Source organism: Eulemur rufifrons, chromosome 3 (assembly GCF_041146395.1).
Source record: "Eulemur rufifrons isolate Redbay chromosome 3, OSU_ERuf_1, whole genome shotgun sequence".
NCBI lineage: Eukaryota > Metazoa > Chordata > Mammalia > Primates > Lemuridae > Eulemur > Eulemur rufifrons.
Window position 1 is genome coordinate 57,284,910 of NC_090985.1, and position 23,861 is coordinate 57,308,770.

The 23,861-nt window shown below is 44.5% G+C and overlaps 1 protein-coding gene across 2 annotated transcripts in view; it reads right to left on the reverse strand.

Moving 5' to 3' along the window:
- Positions 1-23,861, reverse strand: part of BAALC (BAALC binder of MAP3K1 and KLF4) — a 65,513-nt gene that overhangs the window by 32,248 nt on the left and 9,404 nt on the right. Inside the window, exon 2 of one of the 2 annotated variants that reach the window (XM_069466159.1) lies at positions 15,159-15,167. The exons of the other annotated variant lie outside the window; for it this stretch is intronic. Coding sequence (XP_069322260.1) covers positions 15,159-15,167 — 9 coding nt within the window. The remainder of the gene's footprint in view (positions 1-15,158; positions 15,168-23,861) is intronic. 2 annotated transcript variants of the gene reach the window in all.

A 23,861-nucleotide genomic window follows, 5' to 3' on the forward strand; every position in this document is an offset into this window, starting at 1 on the left:
CCATCTTGCAGCAACCACGGGCCTGGCTGAGGTTTACAATTATGGTTTTGCAATAGATGCAATCAGCTATCAAGATAGCAAATCAAGCTGAAAGCTGCTTGGTGAGTACAGAATCAGTGAACAAAGAATTAGGTTTTGAGGCTATTCTACCCACAGGCTTGGGAGTGTGAAGCCAGAGATAGGAATACCACTCTACTATCCGTCACGACATTGTGCCCAAGGACACGTCTCTCCTTAACAGAGCGCTGGGTAAAAACCAAGACATTCTTATTACCCAGTTCCCACACTGATCAGACTCCAAAGATACCCCTGCATCAGGCAACTTATAAACCGAGTAAATGACAGCTCTCTGTGCTTTAGTCCACGTAGGTCTCTTGAGCCTGCATCCTGATGGCCTTCTGTTGTCAGCAGTCAAACAGTCACCAATTATCCCTTGGGTAAATCACCACTTCTGGTTGTCACTCCCATCTATTTTAAGTTGATTCTCCTTAGCTTCAAGTTCAGGAAATGACTTCTTACTATGATTTTTCCCTCACTCCCATATACTTGTACGTGTGCTGACATACATTTTGAAGACTCTGGGTCTATTTGGGAGGAAACAAAGGGTTACACAAGGCAGAATGGAATGGAGGACATATGGACTGAATTCCATCATCACCAGCTGTGTAACTTTGGGTGACTCACTAAGCCTCTCTGAGCCAGTATTTTCTCACTTGTAAATTAGGGTTCAAATGTTGGGGAATTAAATGAAATAATCTGTAAAGCACCTAACACTGTCTGACACCTAGTAGGTGCTCAATAAATGGCAGCTCTCTATGTATTAAGCACAACTCTGGTGATGTGGTATATTAGGCAGAATAATGCCCCACCTACAGATATTCACTCCTAATCACCAGCACCTGTGAATATGTTAGGTTCCATGGCAAAAGGGAATTAAGGTTATAAATGGCATTAAGGTTGATAATCAGCTGGCCTTAAAATAGATTATCCTGGAATATCTGGGTGAGCCCAGTGTAATCACCAGAGTCCTTAAAAGTGGAAGAGGGATTCAGAAGATAGAGAATTGAGGATGTGACTACTGAAGAAAGGCACAGAGAGCTGCAGTGTTGCTAGTTTTGAAGATGGAGGAAGGAGCCATGGACCAGGGAATGCAGGCTGCCTCTAGAAGCTGGAAGGGGCAAGCAAGTGGATTCTCCCAAGGAACCTCCAGTAAGGAATGCAGCCCTGCTGATACCTTAGCCCAGCGAGAGCGTGTCAGACTTCTAACCTACAGAACTGGAAGATAATAAATTTGTGTTGTTCAAGCTACTGAGTCTGTGGTCATTTGTTATAGCAGCGACAGGAAACTAGCACACGTGACATGGGAGTTTTTCCATCCTGCTTTTAGGGACCATGCACAGAAATTCAGTCAGTACCCAACAGTGCTCAAACTTAGGTATTCCAGTGACACAACTATGACTTCTATGCCTGTGCCAGTTTCAGAAATTAATGTGCTGAGGTTCGTGGGCAGATATGGAACAGAGGTGGTGGGGCTAGATAATTACTCACTGCAGCCTCTTTGTTAGAAAAGAACTGATCACTGTTAGCAATTCCAGGGCAGCTATGCTGAAGCCTAAATGTCCCCACCTAGCAGGGAAACATGCCTCATGACACCTGGGCCAGAGAGATCTCCCAGGGTGTGAATCACTTGGTCCTTGTACTGCTGGCCCATGTGCACCTGCCCAGATCTGGTCCTCCCATGCCCTCTCTCACCTGGCCATGCTGCCTGAGCAGTCCTTGATCCAGCAGAGCCCTTAGACTATTGTCCCTCTATGCAAGTGCGAGGCAGGAGGGTAACGGGCTGATGGGCAAAACCAGGGGGATGTGGACAATGGGATTTGGTGATGGAAATGGTTAGGACCTAAAAGAGAAATAAGACTTTCCCTGTTAGCCTCTACTTCCCATCACTTTGGCCTTCTCACGAAGAACTCTTGGCCATATTGCTGGTTGGCCACCCAACAGCCATCCTCTCCCTTCTTGAAGACCCCATCTTCAGTAACAAAGGCAGAAATACCAACCCTGGCTCTCCCAGCCTCTGGCAGCTCCTCCCCCAGCCCGAGGGGATGAAGCATGACTGGTTTGAGATAATCATGATAACATCTTCTCCTTTCTCAGTAATTTGTTCTGTGGTGAGCACCAGATTTAATCACATCCCATGAGATGTCAAGGTCATCTTCCAAGGGGCTTCTGGGAAAGAGACAAAGAGGGAACCTGCCTTTCCTCCCTCTGAATGGTGTTGCCTGAGAATGAATGAAGACCTGTCGTCACGGGGCAGGTGCCCTGGGAGCCAGCCTCGCTGTGCCATGCAGTTAGCTCACCGGAGCCGCCCTGCCTCCGAGCTGCTTGCTATGGAGACGACACATTCCTTACTGGTCAGCGGCCCCAGTGGGGCATTCTGTCCCTTGCAGCAGAAAGCTCTCTCACTGACAAGCACTTTGGGACTCACGCAGACCTCAGGAACCCCTGCTCAGTTGGCTCCCTCCCGATGGAGACATGTGGACTAAGTGGGCAACAAGTAATCAGAAAGTGTTCTGCCCTTAGAGCTCCACGCAGTCTAATGCTGTTACAGAAACCGCTTCCTACCTGCTCCTACCTCTGCATTCCAGAAGTCACGAAAATGGTGTGTGAGTTCTGTCACTGCGTGTTTAACCCACATTTAAATCTCACTAAAGATGATCGATTTTCAGATGGCAAATTTGCTCTCTTAAAAGCCCGGGTGTTCCATCTATAACCACATGCCAAGCCTCTCCATCCTTTCAGAGCCCCCAGAATGAGGCAGAGAGCAAGAAAGCCATTTGGGTGGCTGAAGCAGGCACGTTGCAGAGTCCACATCAAATGGGTGTAAATATTCAAAAATTCTACCATTTTGTGGATTTAAACAATAGGATACTGGGAAGGGTGCTGGTTGGAGCCTCAGGAAATGTAGCCGGAGTGGAGATGTTGCACGCTTGCGCAGGAAGAAGCGTAGACCTCTTGGATATTGACTGATTCTGTGGCAAACCAGTGTGGGCTAGGAAACGGCAAAAGATACAAAATAACAAGGCCAAAAGAAGAAACAGCTCTGGACAAAGCAGAAAAGAAATTTCATGTTTCAGGCCCAACTATTAATAGTGCTTCACCCAAAATTCTCGTGGGGAGGGATCAGGAGTCAGCCCCGGAATGACAATGCCACATCTATCCAGTGTGTGAAGTGTGGTTATGCATATTCATGGTTAGTGGTCAGCATAAAGTTTACTCTATAATGCAGGTTTGGCGTTCTCAACTTCACTTTAGTGGCAAAGTACCAGGTCAAAGGAAACCAGCTTTTCACCCGTTACCTAAGCGGGCACCACCACCAGTAGGCCGCAGCTCGCCTCACAGGGCAATGCCCATTAGTTTTTATATTAGCTATTAACCAAGTTCTCAAAGGTGGGAAATGACAGCACACTTCAAACATTACATCTCACAGATTTAAAACGGTGCCAATTGATGAGATGGGCAAGAGGCAGCCAGAAATGCCAGGATGCCCCTTTTGGTGGAGGAACCGCAGGAAAGCAAGTGGTATGGTCCCAGTCACTGGCCGTTCTGTGGACTCCAGAGCCTGGGGATGGACCCAGGCTTGGAAATGTCCTCAGTGTTGCACTGTGGGTCAGTCATCCATGAATTCATCTCAAGTGCTGTTTTCCAGAGTGGATTACTCAGAGCATTAAGTTTATAGAATGATAGATGGTGTCTGTGAAAAAAGTTGCAATAGATTTATAAGTTTGGGTAACTCCGAGTGAAACAAAAGCGTATTTGGTTTCTGAGGCCACTATAACAAATTACCACAATCTTGGTGACTTAAAACAACAGAACTTTATTCTATCATGGTTCTGAAGGCTGGAAGTATGAATTCAAGGTGGCAGCAGGGGGCTGCCTCCTTCTGGCGTTCCTTGCCTCGTCTAGCTCCTGGTGGCTGCCAGCAGTCCTTGCCATTCCTTGGCTGGTGGCCGCATCACCCCAATCTCTGCCTCCATCTTCCATTGCCTTCTCTGTGTGTGAGGTAGTGCTGAAATGCCTCTGCCTGTCTCTTACAAGGTCACATGTGATTGCATTTAGAGCCCATCCTGATGACAGGAGTTCAGGGCACACTACCCTACAATATGGCATCTTGGCATATTGAAGAACAGCAGAAGCAGGAAGGTCTCTCTGATATTCTTCCTGTCCTTCCTTCCTGAAGCAGGTCAAAAAACCTAGGAAGGATTTTTCAGACTTTCCCTTGAAGCAGGCCATAAGACCCTTTTGGGAGAAGTGCCCTCCTTGTACCCAGATGAAAGGAATATCCTTATCTCTGAAGATAAAAGGACACAGAGAAGAATCTGCACAAAGAGCCTCACTAAGATCCCCCCCAGAACCATCAGATCACAGTCCTTTTGTCCTGTCATATTTTTCCACGGCTATCCACTCCTCAGCAACCCTAGCATAAAGATATACAGGTTTAACCATTTCTTCAGGTCTCCATTTCCTTACAGGGGCTCCATGTCACATAAAATTTATACTAAATAAATTTGTGTGTGCTTTTTTCTTGTTTAATATGTCTTTAGTGATAGGGCCTCAGCCATAAACCTAGGAGAGATCAATAAAAAAATATTCCTCGCCCCCCTACTGATAATCCAGGATAAACTACTACTTTCAAGGTCTTTAACTCAATCCCATCTTTGTTATATAAGATAACGTTCACTCTTTTGCCATGGAAAGTATTATTCACAGGTTCTGGGGATTAGGACTGTTGTCCTAGCTTTGGGACCACTACACACAGTAAATAGGTTTATTTACTATAGGATTCCTCAAATATGCACACATACGTTGTGGCCCTCTGAGAGGAGTCCGTGGAATGGAGCATTTCCAAGCTTATCTAACCACAGGACGTGGCCCAGGTGCCATCCTGGAGAGAGTCTAAAACGGTGGCTAGAAAGCCATCATCTGTGAATCGTCCTTTGCACAGTATATATTTCCAAATGCATTCATCCGGGGTGTCCTCTGCCACTCGTCCACTTCTTTGCAGTTTGCAAGGTGAGCCCAGAAAATCAGCTAGCTGGCACGCCTGCAGCAGAGGCCCACTGTTTGGCTAGAAGAGCAGCGGCCGTGCCGTCAGCCCGCGAGGGAAGCCCTTCCCAGGACCTGGCGCGCAGTTTGCTTTGCTGTCGGGCCCCTGGCTGTGCCCGATGCGAGGCGCTCCAGTCTCTTCTCAGTTCTTTCTCAGCAAACACATAAATTACTTTCCCCTTTATTGCCAGGTTCCCAGAACATACTGGCTCGCTCTTTGTTTCTGGTGACGTGCCAGAGGGGTTTCCCTGACAACCACAGTGGAACTTGTGTATCTGTCCCTTCCTGCTCGAAGTCCATCTTGATGGAGGAGGCTGGAGGGATGAATTCACAATCCAACCCCCTTTCAGAGCCTTATTAACCATCAGCTTCTGTGATCTGAATCTTCCGAAAGCTGCTCTGCATGCTGGCCCCGTAATCTGCCTTCTCTGGATTGTTTACAGATCAAGGCCATCAGTGTTCTCTACAAGGACACCTTGCTCGTTGCGAGAATGGGTGTCCTTTCCATAGCCTCTTCCTATTTCATGTGACAGGTTTTAAAAGTAATTTCTTCAGGGCCTTCTGGTTTGTATGTACACTGTAGGCCTATGGTCAAGGATCATAACTTTTAAATAATTTTGCATGTGCAGATCAGTTTGTTCACTTCTGGCACCACTGTTACCAGTTACTTAGATTCAAATTCAACTTTGTCAAGGCTTAAGTTGAGTAACATTTTCCCTAATCCCTTTCAATTTTTTGAAACATGGAATCAATGAAGTCCAGTTGACTTAACTTTAAAGTTTGGAAATTTCTGCCCTTACTGGATGGTTTTGGCATAAATTTCATCAAAACTTTTCTTTATCAAGTGCCTACTACATGCTGGATGCTTTCCTACATTTTTTGTCAATTTGCCTAAAAATGCGGTGGTCAGCAAATTCCTGGAGGTCTAAAGATACACTATTATTCTCCCATTTGGATGGTAATTGTGAAAAAAAAAATATTATAAGCAAATTTGGAATCATCCAAATGATGGTTAGCCACAAAAATAAGACACATCAGATGTGTGCTTCACAATGACAATTTTATAGTGTGGAAGAAAAATTAAGGCACTTACTCAATGAAACTGCTAGATAAGAAATGATACAGAAGACAAATTTCTGCTTCAGGGAAAATCACCTTCCATTTCTCACAGCACTTTCATTTCTTGTGGTTCTTTTTTTTTTTTTTTTTTTTGAGACAAGGTTTTGCTCTGTCACCCCAGGTAGAGTGCAGTGGCTCAAACTCCTGGGCTCACGCAATCCTACCACCTCAGCCGCCGGAGTAGCTGGGACTACAGGTGTGTACCCAGCTAATTTTTCTATTTTTAGTAGAGACCAGGTCTCGCTCTTGCTCAGGCTGGTCTTGAACTCCTGACCTCAAGCAATCCTCCTGCCTTGGCCTCCCAGAGTGCTAGGATTACAGGCGTGAGTCACTGTGCCTGGCCAGCACTTTCTATTTCTAAGAACACTGGAAGTTTCTCAAAGTACTTCCATTTCTAAGAACACTAAATCACTTAATACCCATCTGTAATAGTTTCATAGGGCTGTCATAACAAAGAGCCAAATACTGGGTAGTTTAAAACAACAGAAATTTATTGTCTCACGGTTCTGGAAGCTAGTCTGAAATCAAAGTGTTGGCAGGGCTGGTTCCTTGAGGAGGCCCTGGGAAAGAATCAGTTCCATACCTCCCTCCAGCTTCTGGTGGTTGCCAGCAATCCTTGGTGTTCTTTGGTTTATAGATGAATCACTCCAGTCTCTGCCTCTATCTGCACATAACGTTCTCCTCCCTGTCAAAACTTTCTTCCTCTTATAAGAACATCAGTCACTGGATTAGGGCTCACCTTAATCCAGTATAATCTCATCTTAACTTGATTGTATCTGAAAAGACCCTCCAAATGAGCTCACATTCACAGGTACTAGGAGTGAGGACTTTAACTCGTCTTTTTGGGAGATACAATTCTATCCACTACACCATACAATACAAAATCATGAGAAACAACGAAATCCATTTTCTACACTATAACCAAGGTGCCTAAAAAAAAAAAAAAAAAATAGGCTCATTGAATGCCAGTTTTTAAATGTCAAATTTTATAATTGCAAATGCAATTAGCTCTGTTCCACCCCCAAATCCCACTAAAGCAAATGTAAGAGCACTTTTAACGGCATAAACCCATAAGAACAAAGAGAAGAGAAGAAGAAGATATACTACAAAATTATGGAAGCTGGAAAGGAGGTGAGCAAGTGCTTACTATTTCAGCAGTCCGGGAAAGCTGAATCCTAAGCAGAAAAGGAGAAACTTGAGGCCGGGCACAGCAGTTCATGCCTGTAATCCTAGCACTCTGGGAGGCCAAGGTGGGAGGATCACTTGAGCTCAAGAGTTTGAGACCAGCCTGAGCAACAGCAAGACCCCATCTCTACTAAAAATAGGAAAATTAGCCAGGCACAGTGGTGCACACCTATAGTCTCAGCTACTCGGGAGGCTGAGGCAGGAGGATTGCTTGAGCCCAGGAGTTGGGGGCTGCAGTGAGCTACAGTGATGCCACTGTACTCTATCTGGGGCAACAGAGGGAGACTCTGTCTTAAAAAAAAAAAAAAAAAAGAAAGAAATTTTTGAAGCAAAGTCTCAAAAAATGTCACCTTCTACACAGAAATCTACTTAAGAATGTTCTTGGCCAAACAAGAGAACAAATCAAGAAAGAGAAGACACAGAATACGGGAACCATGAGAGGAAATACGGGATACAGTCAACATGAGAGAGGCCAAGGGAACTCTCAGGTCAATATTGAGGAGTGATTCTGGGCCGAGAAGTCAGCAGTAGCCTGGGGAGCAACCAGCCCAGACTGGGGCAGCTCAGAAAGCTCCAAGGGCAATTTCCTCAAAAAGAAAAAACTGGATACAATTTCTAATGTGCTTCAACATGGTGAAAGGAGATTTTACACAATGAGAGGAAGGTTTGATGTGAATTAATGATGAGTGCAAATAAAAAACATATTTAATGAAGCAAAAATAAACTAGTGTGTGTGAAAGGAAAAGTAATCAGTCTATTATATGGTGTTAACAAAGTCATACCAACAATGAACATTGATCTAACCAAATTATGTCACAGCTATATTGGCAGTGGTTACAGGGAGGTGAAAGAGTGAAATCCTCACCTTTCATGTGGGTAATCAATAGATCAGGCTTTAGGCAAGAAAGAGTAAGACTTGTGTATTATTTAGAGACAAGGAAATAAATACCAAGAGAATCAGCTTAAAGAGGGAAAAGTGGTTACCTCAAGAGAACTGAAAAACTGGGAAACCCAACAGGGGATTGTTGATTTTCATAGCAAGTCTTGTAGACCTATTTGACTTTAAATTTTGTGCCTGTATCACTATGAAAAATATTTTTAAAAATTTTCAATGTAATTGGATCATGTTATCTTCCTGCTCAAAACCCTTCCAAGGCTTTTCATTGCTGTTAGGATAAAGCCCAAGCTCCTTAGCATGGCCTGGGTCCTATGCAGCCAGCCTGCCTGCTCCCAGTCATGCCTCACCTCACTCCCAGCTTCCGTGATGCTCAGTCACGTTGGCTGTCCTTCAATATCTGGGAAGTGCCAAACTCTGCCTGCCTCAAGGCCTTTGCACATGCTGTTCCTTTTGCTAGAAATGTTCCCCACACCAACCCCAACCTAACGAATCTCAACCATTCTTCAGTTTTTAGCACAAATGTCAAAATTTCAAAGACACCTTAGCTGACTCTTAGATTAGGTTACATTTCCCAGTTTTATTTTCCCATAGCATTTGACTTCTCTTTTGTGGCATTTACAACAATTATAATTAATTAATTGTGTGAGTTGGTTTGTTACCTATCTCTTTTTCTATCTGTGCTATCCAGTATGGTGGCCACTAGGTACACTGGGCTATGTAAATTTCAATTAACATTAAATAATATGACAAATTCAGTTCCTCAGCTGCATTAGCCCCATTTTCAAATGATCCACAGTCACAGCTACTGTATTGGACAGTACAAACATAGAACCTTCCTACCATCACAGAAAGCTCCATTGGACAGTGCTGCTCTAGACTATAAGGTCCATGAGGGCTCCTCCTAGATCTACCCTGAGTGCCTAGAACTATGTCGTGCACTTTGAAAGTGCTCTCTAAATAACTTTTGAGTAAATACATTCATTCATTCATTCCTTTAGGGTAAAAACTAAGGCCACTGCCCTGAGAGCACATTAATGTTTGGTGTATCTCAGTCTCTTGAGCTATTCAATAGTGACCATTTCTATATCATCCCAAAGGCAAAGCCCACACAAGAGAAAATTAAAGCTTAGGTAACAAAATAAATAAATACTCATGGCACCATTGGGGGCATAATAGTGGACTTAAGTGACTCATGAAAGCAAAAGCATTACATTTTGCCCCGGTTATCACGCTTAGAATTAGCTTTCCCATTTGCCTTATGAACCAATCATTAGAATTAACCTGGAAGATGTGTATTCTCAGGGTCCATTTAGATTTAAAGCATCCCAATGTGTCCTTTGTGCCCAGCGAAGTCACTTTGGGCACTGTGGATTATAAATTCAATTTAGATACTGTATTTAGTATTTCACACAAAGAAAGAGATTAAATAGGTACAATTTCCTTTTAAGAGGATTATTACAGGGCTTTCCAAAGAAACACAAGCACCTCATTAATGGTTAATGTGTTCATTGGGTTTGAACAAATTCAATAGCCCAGAGATGCATTCAAATATATTTATTTAAGCACCCCAGAGATTTTTCTTTTTAAATAAAAAGAAAAGCCAGTCAAAGGGTCTTTCAGGACAATAGTAAAATCGCTATCTCCCTCGCCCAACTATGGGAGAATCTCCTCACATTCCAGATAATGGTATCTGCCCTCTCCCCACCCACACATTTGCTCCACCTCACGCTCTGATCCAAAGAGGTCACTGAAAACAGAGAAAATATTCCTGAGGCCTAAAAAAAAGTGTGGAGGAAGCAGGGTTCTCTGCAGCTCTCATTTTCAATGATGGATATTTATTTGTTTCTCTTCCCTCTCATTCTTCCACTTTCTGGAACAAAACAACCAAAGGGCAGACCTGCTGCATTTCAGCCGCAGACAGTGGCAGAAACAAAGGTTACAGAAGCAAGTGGACTCTACAAATCAAGTAAGACATGAAGTGGCAGAAGATTAAATTCTGAGTCTGTAAAGGACCTTGGGCCAAGACGACCTCCTCTCCCCAAGACAGGGCCTCATCCCACACTGACCGCGTGCAGCCATTTCAGGGAACGCAGACAATGGAGAGAGAACCTGCTCAGGTGACAGTGAGACCCAGGACAACTGAAAGGATTGAACTTGTACATCTAGAAGCAAGGGATTACGTTGAGAGGAACACAGGCCAACACAGTCACAGTCTTGATAAATGGTGGCATTTATCGAGCACTTGCTGAGTCCTCGACATACATCACATCACACATTTAGTCTGTACTTCACGTTCTTAGGGTGCGTTTTGTAGGAAAACTGTGGCACAAATGAGATAGTATAGAAGGTGGACTTTGGCTACTCGCCTGAGCTTAAGTCTGCTTACAATACCGAACAGAAACTTTGAAAATGATTCACACCCAGGTTCAACAGAGGGTAGTTCTGGTTCCTTAACAGGACGAGGCAACCATTGGAGCAGGGGTCTGCTGGCCCCAGTCAGAGCCAGCACAAAATGGTTACTGCCAAGATGAAGCCCAAAGTCGACTGCTCATAGACCTTTTCCTTCAGTTTAATGCTAAAAATCATGTGCAAGGGTGGAGATTTAACATGCTAACGAGACATGTGATATATGAAGACGCATGACAGCTGGATGGGCAACTGACAACCAAATCCCACCTCTACATGCTATGACTCCAGTGCTGGCACTAAACTTTCTTTCTCTCTCCCATTTAAAAGTTCCTCAGCCCTGTGTTTGGAGAGCCTGTCTGGTCGCTTCTTAACCAGCACTGTTTCCCTCGTATTCGAACACGAGCCTCCACTAAAGCCTTGCCTGTGATTCCCATTCAGCCTCTGGCTAATTTCTATTGCATAGAGAGCCCAACAGCCTGTGGCGGTAACACAAAGAGGGGAAGTGTCATACCAGCTGTGTGGCTTCATCTGCAAAGTGGGGGTAATCTGACCCCATACAGTTGCCTCAAGTATTCAATGAGTTTTTGTGATACAGTTAGAGTGATGTCAGGCCAAAGTAAGTAAAATATACAAGCAGTTGTTATACAGAAACAAGTAAGTCCCCATTTTACTAATGAGAAAATGCATTCTGGTTGTGGTTCTGTTGCTGACAAACTGGGACATCAGGCAAGGCACTGAAGCTCCTGGGTCTTGATGTCACAAAAACATCAGGGTCTGTACTTGGTTATTGGGATCCCTTTCAGCTATAAGCTTCTTCTGATGAACAGAAGAACACAATTTCTACACAAATTTTCCCTCACCTTACTCCCCGTGTGCTCATAATCTAGGGGTCTTAACAGGTGGGGAGAGGTGGAGTTTGGAAAGGAAGAGGGGCATTTTTGGTTGTCTTGATAAGGGAGCCATTTGGTACTGCCATTTGGTGCCAGAGTCAAGGGATGCTTAATGTTTAGCAGTGCATGCCGCAGTCCCACCCAAGATCCCAATGGCTCGTCTTTGGAAAATACAATCAACTTCAGAAATCACAATGCAACTCACAGGAAAGGAAAGGGAAGGTTTTCCATCAAAGCTAAGGAGCCGCCCAGCCAGAGCCCCGTAAGCTGTGGCCAGACAGCTGCGCTTCTATATACTCATGCAGCTAAACAGCTATTCGATTGTGCAGCCATGCAACCACACAGATAAATCTCCATGGAGCCATGCCCCAAAGCCCAGAGTTTTGTAGCCAAGCAACAACCCATTGTGTTTTCAAGGGCAAGATGGGTAACAAAGTAGGTGTGTGCCTAGCTCGCCAATCTCAGACAACAGTAGTGGAGCTCCTATCTCGTGCAGGCCTTCACAGGAGATCAATGATGAGCAAGACACAATCTCTGCCCCCAACAAACACTCATTTCTGGAGAAGGGCACGCCTGTGCACATGCACACAAGGCTGACCATACAGCTGTGGAAATAATGATAAGAAGAACAGAGATATGGTGGAATAGATTAGTTCCACTTGGGGAGAGCCCAGGGAGGTTTTGCAAAGGGGGTGGCTTTGGGGTTAGGCTTGCAAAATGAGTAAGTGTGAAGGTAAAATGTTCCATCTGAGGAAACTACAAGACTAAAGACAGAGAAGGAAGGAAGGGGCAGGCCTAGGAAACAGTGGGGACTCAAGAGTGGAACTGGTAGGGATAGAGGGCTCAGGCCAGATGGCCAAAGGCCCTGGAATGACATGCTGAGAATGTCATAATTCATCTAGTAGGAAATAGGGGTCATGAAACCTTTTGGGCATGAGAGTGATAGGATCACATCCATGGCTCCAGAAAGACTCTCTGGTGGGAGAGTGAGATATGGTCTGAAGAAAGGAAAGGTCAAAAGTAAATAGGAGTTTAGAGGTTCCAGAAGGGGCACTTAATCCTGTCTCTGCTTCCCTCTGTCACAGAAATGAAGCTTAAATCCTGCCCATCACTCACAGGGCCCTATATGTCCCCCTCCCCCAAATATACCCTCTCCTACCCCACATCCCTCTCTTGGTTCCCTTCCATCACTGTCACCTCATTCCTGCCTCAGGGCCTTTGCACTTGCTGGTGGCTCTTCCTAGAGCACTGTATCCACTAATGTTTACAAGGCTACACCTGCTCTTCATGCATAATTTAACTCAAATATCACTTCCTCAAAAAGGCCAGCCCTGACCACCTAATCTGCTACGCTTCCCCCAGCTCCAGTTACTCTCTACTTCATTACTTTGGTTTTCTTCATGCTGCTTACTGACACCTGAAGTTACCTTGGTTATTTATTTCGCTGCCCACCACCATTACCCTCAACCTGAATATAAGCTCCGAGAGCAGGGTCCCATCAGTCTTGTTCATTGCTACAACACCAGCATCTAAAACAGTGCCCACCCCAGAGTGGGTGCTGAAGAATATTTGTGGAAGGGAAGGAAGGGAGGGAGGAAAGAAGGGCATTTTCTATGTGAGAAATGCATAAAATTCAACTGGGCTTGTGATTTTGTAAGAGACAAGCATGGAGCAATGAGGGGGAAAGGGAACACTTGCCAAGCCACCAAGATGCCCCAACATCTGGGAAGGTCAGTGGGAGGTGATTTGAAGGGGAGCATTAACGAGGGCCTCAACTAGGGCAGTACTGCTGGGACAGGAAGGGAGGGAACAATTCACTGCCACCATTCATTTCGAAGGCAGTCTGCAGGATCTGGCTCCTCACTGGATGTCCAGAGAGAGAAAGACAGGAATAAAACGAAAAGAACCCCCGAATCTTGCACCTGGACAACCAAAGATGATTCCGGTGACCTGAGAGGGACGAAGGCACAGTAGGACGGGCAGGTGTGTGGGAAAAGAGGTTAATTTAGTTTTGGACAAGTTGAATGTGAGGTACTCAGCTGACAGCAGTCAGATGTCCTCGAAAGTAGGCAAGGTGGGTCTGGAATGAGGAAGGGGAACTGTGGAGGCATCCACGAGGCGGATGAAGTCAGCAGGGGATGAGCCCTCAGACAGGGACTGGACCGGGAAAGAGAGCCGGGAAGTGGGGTGAGACTTGGGCAGGGTGGGGGTGAACCAGGAAAGAGACAAAAAATGAGGATGAGGCCGAGAAGATAGTAATCAGAGGTGGAAGAGAAGCAGTGGTTGAAACGAGGGACAAGGTTATTTTCCAAAGTGGGGAGGAGGGGACAGGCAGAGGAGATTGGCCAGATCAATGGTTCAGAAAAGTCAAGGGACATGAGCTCTGACCCTCCATGTACAAGGCCTTTGGTACCCTTTGGGAGAAGAGATTTGGTAGATTAGCAGAAACAGAAGTCTGTAACACATGTGCGAGATCCATCTGGACCCATCTGCTTCTCCCGAGTGAGACATAGGGAAAGGGAGCTCATGCAAATACGCCAATAATGCTCACGTTTGCTATGCCATAGTAACAAAGCCTCTTGTTTCTGACCTAGAGGTCTCACGTCTTATCAGCATCCAAGAAACTGTGACAGGCTAACTTGAAGGGTAAAATCTCGGATCCTTCACAGTTCTTAAAACTGTCGTGCTCTTCTATAATAGAAACCTGCCAAGCCTCCATCAAGGGGGTGAGTCTAATCCTCCTTCCTCTGAATCTAAGCAGGCTTGTGACTCACTTGTAACCAACAGAATACAGGAGAAGTGACACCGTATGTCTTCCAAGACTAGGACATAAAAGGCAACACAGCTTCTGCCTGGCTAGCTGGGACACTCTGGAGCTCTGGGAAGTTACATAAACAGCCTGACTGTGCTCACGCTGTGAGGAAGCCCAAACCAGCCCTTGTGAAAAGACCATATGGACCAGCCCTAGGACTGCACCTCAGCTGCTCCATCCCATAGCAAAAACCCAGCAATTTATTCACCAAATAACTTTAGAGATTTTTTTTCTTTTCAAAGTATCTCAGTCATTCTCAAAGGATGAAAATTTGCAACCAGTAAATGTGATCAAAAGAACAGGTCTAGAGATGTGGACAGATCTGTATACAGGGGAAAAAGGCAATTTGTCCGTGATTGTATGAAGATAGCAACCTCACTCATAGAGATGCACACTAAATCCAACTGAGCTATAATTTCTCACCTATTAAAGTGATAAAAATGCCTAAGTTTGACAATATATTCTCTTGGCAAGGCTACAGGGAAACAGGAACTCTCATGCACTGCTGATGGGAATGCAAAACGGTACAAGCCCTACGAAGGGGAATTTGGCAATATCTAGCAAAATTACATTTGCATTCAGCCTTTGGCCCAGGCATCCCACTTTCGGGAATCTATCTAAATATACACTGGCCTAAGTGAAAAGACACATGGACAAGACTATTTTTTACTGCGAAAGACTGGAAATAATCCCAACAGCCATCAGTAGGAGGCTGGTTTAATAAACTAGGACACATCCACACAATGGAGCACTATGTGGCTATAAAAAAAATGAAGAATTTATATAGTGCTTTGAAGTGATCTCTGGGATATAGTGTTAAGTGAAAAGCCAAGTACAGAACAGTGGGTATAGTATGCTGTTTTTATCTTAAAAAGAGAGGCATATAAATATAGATATAATTTGTGTGTATGTGTGTTCATTTGCTTATTAAAAAAAATGATAACCCAAAAACTAATAAAATCATTATTTATAAGATAAAGGAAACAGAGCAGAGGGGGCAGAGATAAAAGTTAGACATCTTAAATTGTAGCTTGTTTTATAAATTTGTCATTGGAAACTTGTAAATGTTTAACCAATGTAAAACAAAATTAAACAGAAATGAAAGAAACAGCAGTTTTGCCTGAAAAACAAAAGCAACATGAAACAAATGAACCTACGTTTATAGCAAGTTGACGGCTTAATCACACAGCAAGAAATTATTTCAAGTGACTCTAAAACACAATAATCTAACTGTATGTATGTCCCTATTGGGATATACCCTGAAGACAGAAAAAAAAAAAAAAAAACCTTAGAAAATATTTTCAGTAATCATATTGCTAGGTATGTAAGACAAAGCAAATAAGCACTTATAATGTTGTTGGGAACCAAGATTTTCAGCATCTGAAAAAAAAGAACAAATATAAAATTTTAAAAGGATGAAAATTTGAATAGATCAATACCAATACATTGTTTGTTGTTTTTTGTTTGTTTTGTTTTTGGTGTTTTTTTTTTTTTTGAGACAGGGTCTCATTCTGTCACCCAGGCTAGAGTACAGTGGCATGGTCATAGCTTAGTGCAGCCTCAAACTCCTGGGTCCAAGGGATCCTCCCACTTTGGCCTCCCAAGTAGCTGGGACTACAGATGCACACCACCATGCCTGGTTATTTTTTAATTTTTTGTAGAGCTAGGGGTCTCCCTTTGTTGCCCAGGCTGATCTCCAACTCTCAGCCTCAAGCGACCCTTCCACCTTGGCCTCCCAAAGTGCTGGGATAACAGACGTGAGCCACCACACCCAGCCACCACATTGTCTCTTTAAAAAGAAAATAAATAATTCCTAGCTCTGTCCACTGAAAAGGCATAAAAACAACAACCAACCCAGAAGCAACAAGCAGCCTAAGTGCCCAGGCTATAGTCTCTAAATATTATATTTCAATTAAAGGAACCAGGGCTCCTTAGAGAAATGGCTAGTTCCAAGTTTAGTCCAGAAAAATACAAGATAAGCCTAGAAAAAATGTATCATACCAGAAAGCAAAGACTATCAAAGACCATTGGAGTTGTATGAGGGGGAGTCAAGAGATAAACTGAGGAGCTCCCACTAGCCAAAGAGGGGACAGTTTGAGCACACACACACAAAATAAGTGCAACGAATTAAAACTCATCAAATATGTTAAAAATCCATGAACTCATGGTGATACTTTAAAAAATACTCAATTGTTCACCTTTGGAAGATATTAGGAAAGAAAGTGAGAACTGACCATTAAAAGAAAAAAATTAGGCATTTACTCAGCCTTCTCAAGGAAACCAAATGGGCAATGAGGAAAGGTTATTCTTTATAAAAGAATCCCAGCTAATAAATATTGAAGCAATGTTAGAATATCGCCATTTTGTGATTCTTAATGAAATAATTGATACAGGCAACGGTTATCAACAGCTGCTAGAACCATTAGGTAGAAAGCTGATGAGAAACTTTATTACAGATGGATCAGGTTGCCTAAGCTGATCTTCACATCACAAAAAATGAGCGATAACCAGATATTGTGTGGTTCTGATGTGTCACAATGGAAAGAGTCCATCATCACTTACTAAGTATTCTTGCCAAAAAATACCAATCCTGAACCCCATCAAGCCCGTCGTTCTAATTACAGTTTATAAGAAATATAGAAACATTTTTTTCAATGAACTTAACTGACAAATGAAAATTGTATATATTTATGGTATATGACATGATGTGTGGATATATGCATACATTCTGGTATGGCTAAATCAAGCTAATTAACATATCTTACCTCACATATCATTTTTTGTGAAGAAATTATTTAAAATCTACTCTTTTAGTAATTTTCAAGTACAGTAGGCACCCCCCTTTTCTGCAGTTTCAGTTTCCACGATTTCAGGTACCTGTGCTAAACCAGAGTTTGAAAATATTGAATGGAAAATTCCAGAAATAAACAATTCATAAGTTTTAAATTGCACACTGCTCTTAGTAGCATGAGGAAATCTCTCACCATCCCCTTCCATCAGGTCTGGGATGTGAATCATCCCTTTGTCCAGCATATCCATAGCGTAGATACTACCGGCCCCTTAGGCACTTCATAGCCATCTCGGTGATCAGATCGACTGTGTATGGCAGTGCTTATGTTTGAGGAACCCTTCTTTTACTTAACAACAGTCCAGACATCAAGAGTAGTGACGCTGGCAATTTTCATATGCCAAAGAAAAGCCATAAAGAGCTTCCTTTAAGTGAAAGGTGAAAGTTTTTGACTTCATAAGGAGAGAGAAAACATAGCATATATAGCATTCAGTACTACCAGTGGTTTCAGGCATCCCCTCGGGGTCCTGGAACCCATCCACATGGATGGGGGAACTTCCGCACACTATGCGTTGTTATAAACTACAGGCACCATGTTGTACAATAGATTACCTGAACTTTTTGCTTCTGTCTAACTCAATACAGGAACATTTTAAACAACACCATAGGGATGCAATCCACAAAATCCAAAAATTGGGAGACTCAACAAGACAAAAACCCCAGTTTCCTCAACAAATAAATTGAAGGGGGAGGGAGGAAATGGGAAACCTATACTTTAAAAGAAACTTAAGAAAGATACCAACCAAATACAATGTGTGTGTGTTATTTGTATCTTGATTCAGACAAACCAATTATAGAAAAACATTTATGAGACCATTGGAGAAATTTGGACACTCACTGAGTTTTTATTATATTAGAGACTTAAGGAATTTTCACTAATTTTTAAGTATGATAATGGTATTATGGTTATATATTAAGTTGAAGCATATGGAGAATGTCCAATATTATGGTATTTCAACCTGAAAAAAAATGACAATTTCATATGGTCCAATCTTATATATTTTAGAGTCCTTATTTCTAAGAGATTCATACTAAAGTATTTATGGATGAAGTTACTTGAGTTCTAGAATTTGCTTCAGAATTATCCAATTGGTGAAGAGGAATAGAGGCAGAAATGAAGCAAGATTTGTAATGTGCTGATAATCGTTAAAGCCAGGTAATGGGTACTTGGGGTTCATTATGCTATTCTCCAAATTTATATATAGGAGGGTATACAGGTTGAGATATGTGTGTATAGTTTTACAGTTTTAAACTTTTAGATATCTTTGAAATGCTCTGCAAAGAATGCCTGCGGCTACAACTAAAGGGTTCCAGAATTGGTTTTGAGCAATCACAATCAGATGGTGTCTGCTGCTCAATTGAAGATACACTCTCTGGGTGTGTGTGTGTGTGTGTGTGCGCGTGCGCATATGTATGCATGTGTCTCTGCACATGTTTAAATCACTTTTTGGTACATTTCCCATTGATTTTTTACTTATTGCTATGGGGTTTTGGAGTCCCAGGAATAGTCAGTGTTTGAATTTTGAATTCATGTGCAAAAGAAAAAATATGGCTAAAGAGCACACTCTCTGGGTCCCTTTGTTAACATTTTTAGTAGCTTCTATTTAAATGATGTCTTTTCTCTAAGAAGTTCACTGGGTGTTTTCTGAAGCCTTATGTAATGGCTGGAAGCCCCCCTGCCTCTGCAAAGAAACACCTGATTCAGAAAACTAAACATCACAACAGCAACCCATTCATTAGCTGCCCAGACGCACAACCAAGCAGACGTGCAGAGACTTTCTAAAAACCCTCAACTCTGGCATTAGGGCCTGTGGCAATAACTAAGAGTCAAGGAGAGGTGAGCGAAGTGCAGAGAGACACAAGGAGAGGATTATTCCTCATACCTAGAAGAGCAATCCACACTCTTTGAAGTGCTTTCTGAATCAGAGTCCGCTGGGAAAGCAACTCAGGCCACAGCAGCTGCTCTGGAAACTGATTCAACAGTGACCTGTGCTGAAGGGACAGGAGGGTCCCCACGTTGCTGTGAGCCCAAGGCAAGGAGAGCTCCTTTGAGAACTGGGAAGGAGATAAAATTCATCTTCAGGTACCCCTGCCTTGCTCTGGGTAACACCATGATGTTCTTCCCAAATCGCACCCAACTCAAGAACATTATTTGCATAACAAACTCTATAATACCTTAATGAGATAATCAGAGAGCCTTTAAAAACTGCCTTCAAGGTAAGGAATAAGCTTAATCCCATGAATTCATTCTTTCTTCATTCCACACAGTTTGCGTATACGCCGAGCATATTTGGAGGTGTATTTGAGGGCTGGCGCTCGTAACTGCACATCCTTTGCTCTTTTCTCCCCTCTACACTGCCTTCCACGTTACAGACGGTGGCTCTTAAACCTGGCCGTGCCTCAGAACCACCTAGCACAGGAGGCACTGGAATGCGGACGCGCTCATTCAGGTATGTATATTGTTCATGGCTGCTTTAGCACTAAAAACAGAGAAGCTGAGTAGTTGCAAAAGAAACCAGGTGGCCCTCAAAGCCTAAAATGTTTACCATCTGTCCCTTTACAGAAAAAGTTTGCCAATCTCTGATCTAGGACCTCTGGTCTGAGTTGTCCCTTGACCAGCAGCAGCAGCATCATTTGGGAACTTGGTAAAAATGCAGAATCTCAGACCTACCAAATTCCACCCTACACTGACTGAGAGAACTTGTTAAGCAGGCAGGCTTTCTGGCCTCACCGTACCCTACTAAGTCAGAAGAAGCCCCGGGGTCGGGCTTTCTTTTAGGTTCCCCGGGTAAATCTGGTGTGTGGCCACTAGGGAAGCAGAAAGATGGGTAAAGTGAATGCGGTCCCTGCCTGTAGGGGTCGCTGTTGGTGGCCCGCCGGGTCTACCAGCTGGATGGCCACACCAGAGCCTCCAGCTGCGTGCCTTTCCAGGAAATGGCCCCACCCAAGGTCACGTGCCCGTGCTGGGAGCAGCCAGCACCCAATGCCTGGTAGATAGAGGGTAAGAAGGCCTGGCCTTCTCATCTCAATCGCTGAAGGCCATCTCAATCGCTGAAGGCCATCCCAGCCCCAGAGCTCCCCAGGGGATCAGCTGAGCTCCTGCTGCAACAGCCATTCAACTTCTCCCTCCGCTGGCCGCAGCCCACACCCCTCACAGGTGGTGTTCCCTAGCTCTCTCCCCAGCAAGAGTCCAGCTCAGAGTCTGTTTCCTGGCTCTGTCTTTATGAGCACACAGTATGATAGCAGAGACAAGTCCCAGCCATAAATAAAAAAAATTCAAAACAGAGTTAAGTGTCCTAAAAGGTGTGCGTTAGCAGGGAACGCATGACTGGGGCAGAAGGACAGTGGGATCAGGCCTTCAGGCACAGGGCAGCCTGCCCCGCTGAGAGCAGAGGACGTGTGGATAGCTGGTGGAAGATGAGCTGGCCTTAAATGCCACGCTGAGACATTTGCATTCGGTGGGCAATGGGAAATCATGAACGGTTTTGAGCAGAAGAATAACACCATAATGATCCCAGCTATGCATCAGGACTATTCACCTGGCAATATGTGAAAAGGACTGGAGTGGGAGTGACTGAGGGTAGAGCCACCACTCCCCAAGCTGTTGCAAATGTCCAGGTAAGAGAAAGGCAGTGAGGACCAGAGTTAGCAATTGTCCAAGGGGCTGGCGTAGTGGGAAGAGTCTGACCCTAGGTTCCAAACCCCACCCAGCTGCTTACAACCTGTGCACACTTAGGTCATCTCGCCAGTCTGACTCCCCTCATCTGTAAAACGGAGATAACAGAGTTAGGTCATAAATCTGCAATGCCTGGCACATGCTGGGCACCCCATTAATGAAAGTCACACTCATGAGATCCTGGCTGTGTTCATCTGTGTTTGCATAGACATCACTTATCACCCCAGCAAGAAAGTCCAAGTCTGACTGCTATGAAGACTGCCCTTGCAAAGTGATTCTTGGAGGTAATAAGTTAATGAGGCCTCGGTTTCAAACATGACTGTCATTTACTGAGGTGCTTAAACTTGAATCATTCCTCTTCTGAAGGGTGCTCGGGCCATCCGCTTCCATTGTAACTGCTGCCGTGCCCTGTTGTTATGGCAACCAGTTTCCCAAACAGCCATGCTGTTTTCTACAGACCTTTTTGGTTTCCTCATGCCCTAAAGTCCACAAGCCCTGAAGACGGCAGCAGGGGGATTTTTTTGAACTTCCGCAGGAAGAGGCACTGTCAACTCTTTAAAGGTGCCAGCTGGCTGTGTGCTGCTTCACCCCTGGAAACCCCCAGCCTGAGCATTACACGGGCCTGCCCAGCAAAGTTTCATGAATGTTCCCACTAATTGGACATCAGTGCCCTGGGATATCAGCTGGCACATCAGTTTCTGGCTGGCATTGACCTTGCGGGAAAATGAAGCAGCAAACAAAGGAATGTCCACCATGCATTTCATGCACACAGCACAGCATGTTTAGGGTACTGTGGCATTATGTAAAAAATTTTTTCAATATTAGCACATACAGCTTTTCCAGCAAATGTTCACCTTATGAACTCACCTGACACATGAAAATATTTAAAAACAATGTTATTGTTATGGCAAAATCTTAATCATGTCTCCTTGGTTTCCAGCAGAACTCCTCTCCCTCTTCTTCCTTCCCCCCCCCCCCCCCAGAGACAGAGTCTCACTTTGTCACCTGGGTAGAGTACAGTGGCATCATCATGGCTCACTGCAACCTCCAACACAAGCTATCCTCCCGACTCACCCTCCAGAGTAGCTGTGACTACAAGCATACCACAATGCCCAGCTAATGTTTCTATTTTAGTAGAGATGGGGGTCTCGCTCTTGCTCAGGCTGGTCTCGAACCCCTGAGTTCAGGTGATCCTCCCTCCTCTGCCTCACCAGAGTGCTAGGATTACAGGTGTGAGCCACCACACCTGGCCTTTCCTTTCTTCTCTCTTCCTCCTACTAATCTCTCCTCTCTGACCACAGCCTTAGGAGAAAGATGCAGCCACCTGCTGGCAGCCTGCCCAGTATCTGGCCTCCCCTATTTTCCTTTGCCAAAAGGCCCCTGACACTTTTATGGTGGCATGTCCCCAGCTAAAAGTCTTGGTTTCCTAGATTCCCGTGCAGCCAGGGATACCCACATCACACAGTTCTGGCCAATGAGACCCAGCGAAGCTTACTGGGTTCTGGGAAAGCTGTCATTTTAAAGATAAGGAACAGATCAGGCAGAATGCTCCTTTCCGCCCTTTTCCTTCTTCCTATCTAAAATAAGAAGGCACAGCATCTTGCAGCCATGAGGATGAAATGCACACACTAAAGGCTGGCAGAGCAATAAACCCAAAGGAGCCCAGGCCCTTGGCAGCACCCTGGAATGAGCACGGCTGCCCAACTCCAGACTTCAGTGCAAACCCTCTACTTGCTAAATCCCATTACTGTGGTCAGTTTCTGTGCAGGCAGCCAGACACAATAATTCCTGACTGGTACAAAAGGTGAGGAGGGTTCCCCTCATTCCATAAATAACCCCTGGATGCCTGCTGTCTGCCAGGCACTGTGCAGAGCACTTGGGCTACCACAGGGAGTGATTCAGTCAGCCCCTTGACCTCATGGAGTGAGGGAGTCAAGAAATCAATGATAAATGAACAAGACAATGGCAGGCTGTGGTGTTAGGAAGGAAATGACCAGGCAGCCACTGGAGAAGGCTGGTCTCTCTGGAGGAGGTGACATCTGAACTGAGAGCTGAAGGGGGAAGTGGAGTTAACCATGGAAAGGGGGGTGGGTGGGAGGAAGCACATTCCAGAGAGTGTGAAGCCTTGGTGACAGGAAGGGGCTCAGTGTAGTCAAAGAGCAGAGAGGAATCCAGGAATTCACCCTGAGTGAAAGAGCGAAAGGGTAAACAATGCAGGAGAAGCTGCAGGGACTGGAGGCCAAGGAAAGGGACTGGGGTTTTATTCTACGTGTAGGAGAAAGGGAAGCTATTAGAAGGCATTGAACAAGAGAAGGACGGGACCTGAAATGTGTTTTTAAAAGATTGTTCTGCCTATGACGTGAAGAATGAATTGTCAAGGGCAAGAACAAAAGGAGGCTATTGTAGAGGTTCAGGTGAACGATGACGGGGATCGGGCCCGGGGAGGGCCAACGAGAGGCAGGGCAGACCTTCACCCAAGCCGAGCTGCCTGGGAGGGCCTCGAGTATGGTTACCTCGTCACTGCACTTAGAATCCCAGCAGGCAGATTAGAGGACAGGATGGCCAAAACTCTGAGGTGGCAAGAAGGACAGGTGATGACTGGAAAGAAAAATAGGAGAACTCACAGCAAGTCTTTGAGGTCTTTTTTTTTTTTTTTCTGGTGTTCAGAGGGAAAGATTAGGACAGTTTTGGGGGATAGTATAAGGGGACTGTCACAGAGTATTAATAAGGAATTATTAATACTAGAACTGCCAAGAGGTGGTGACATCACTGAGGTTCTAGTATGTGAATTGCTAGTAGGTGCAATCACCAACACCCATGGTTTTCTCCAGCAGTGTGGGGCAGCTCCGAAACTGGGATGTAAGGAGAGAGGGGAAGGGTGACCCAAGGCTTGAGACTGGCATGACAACGAGCCTGGTGCA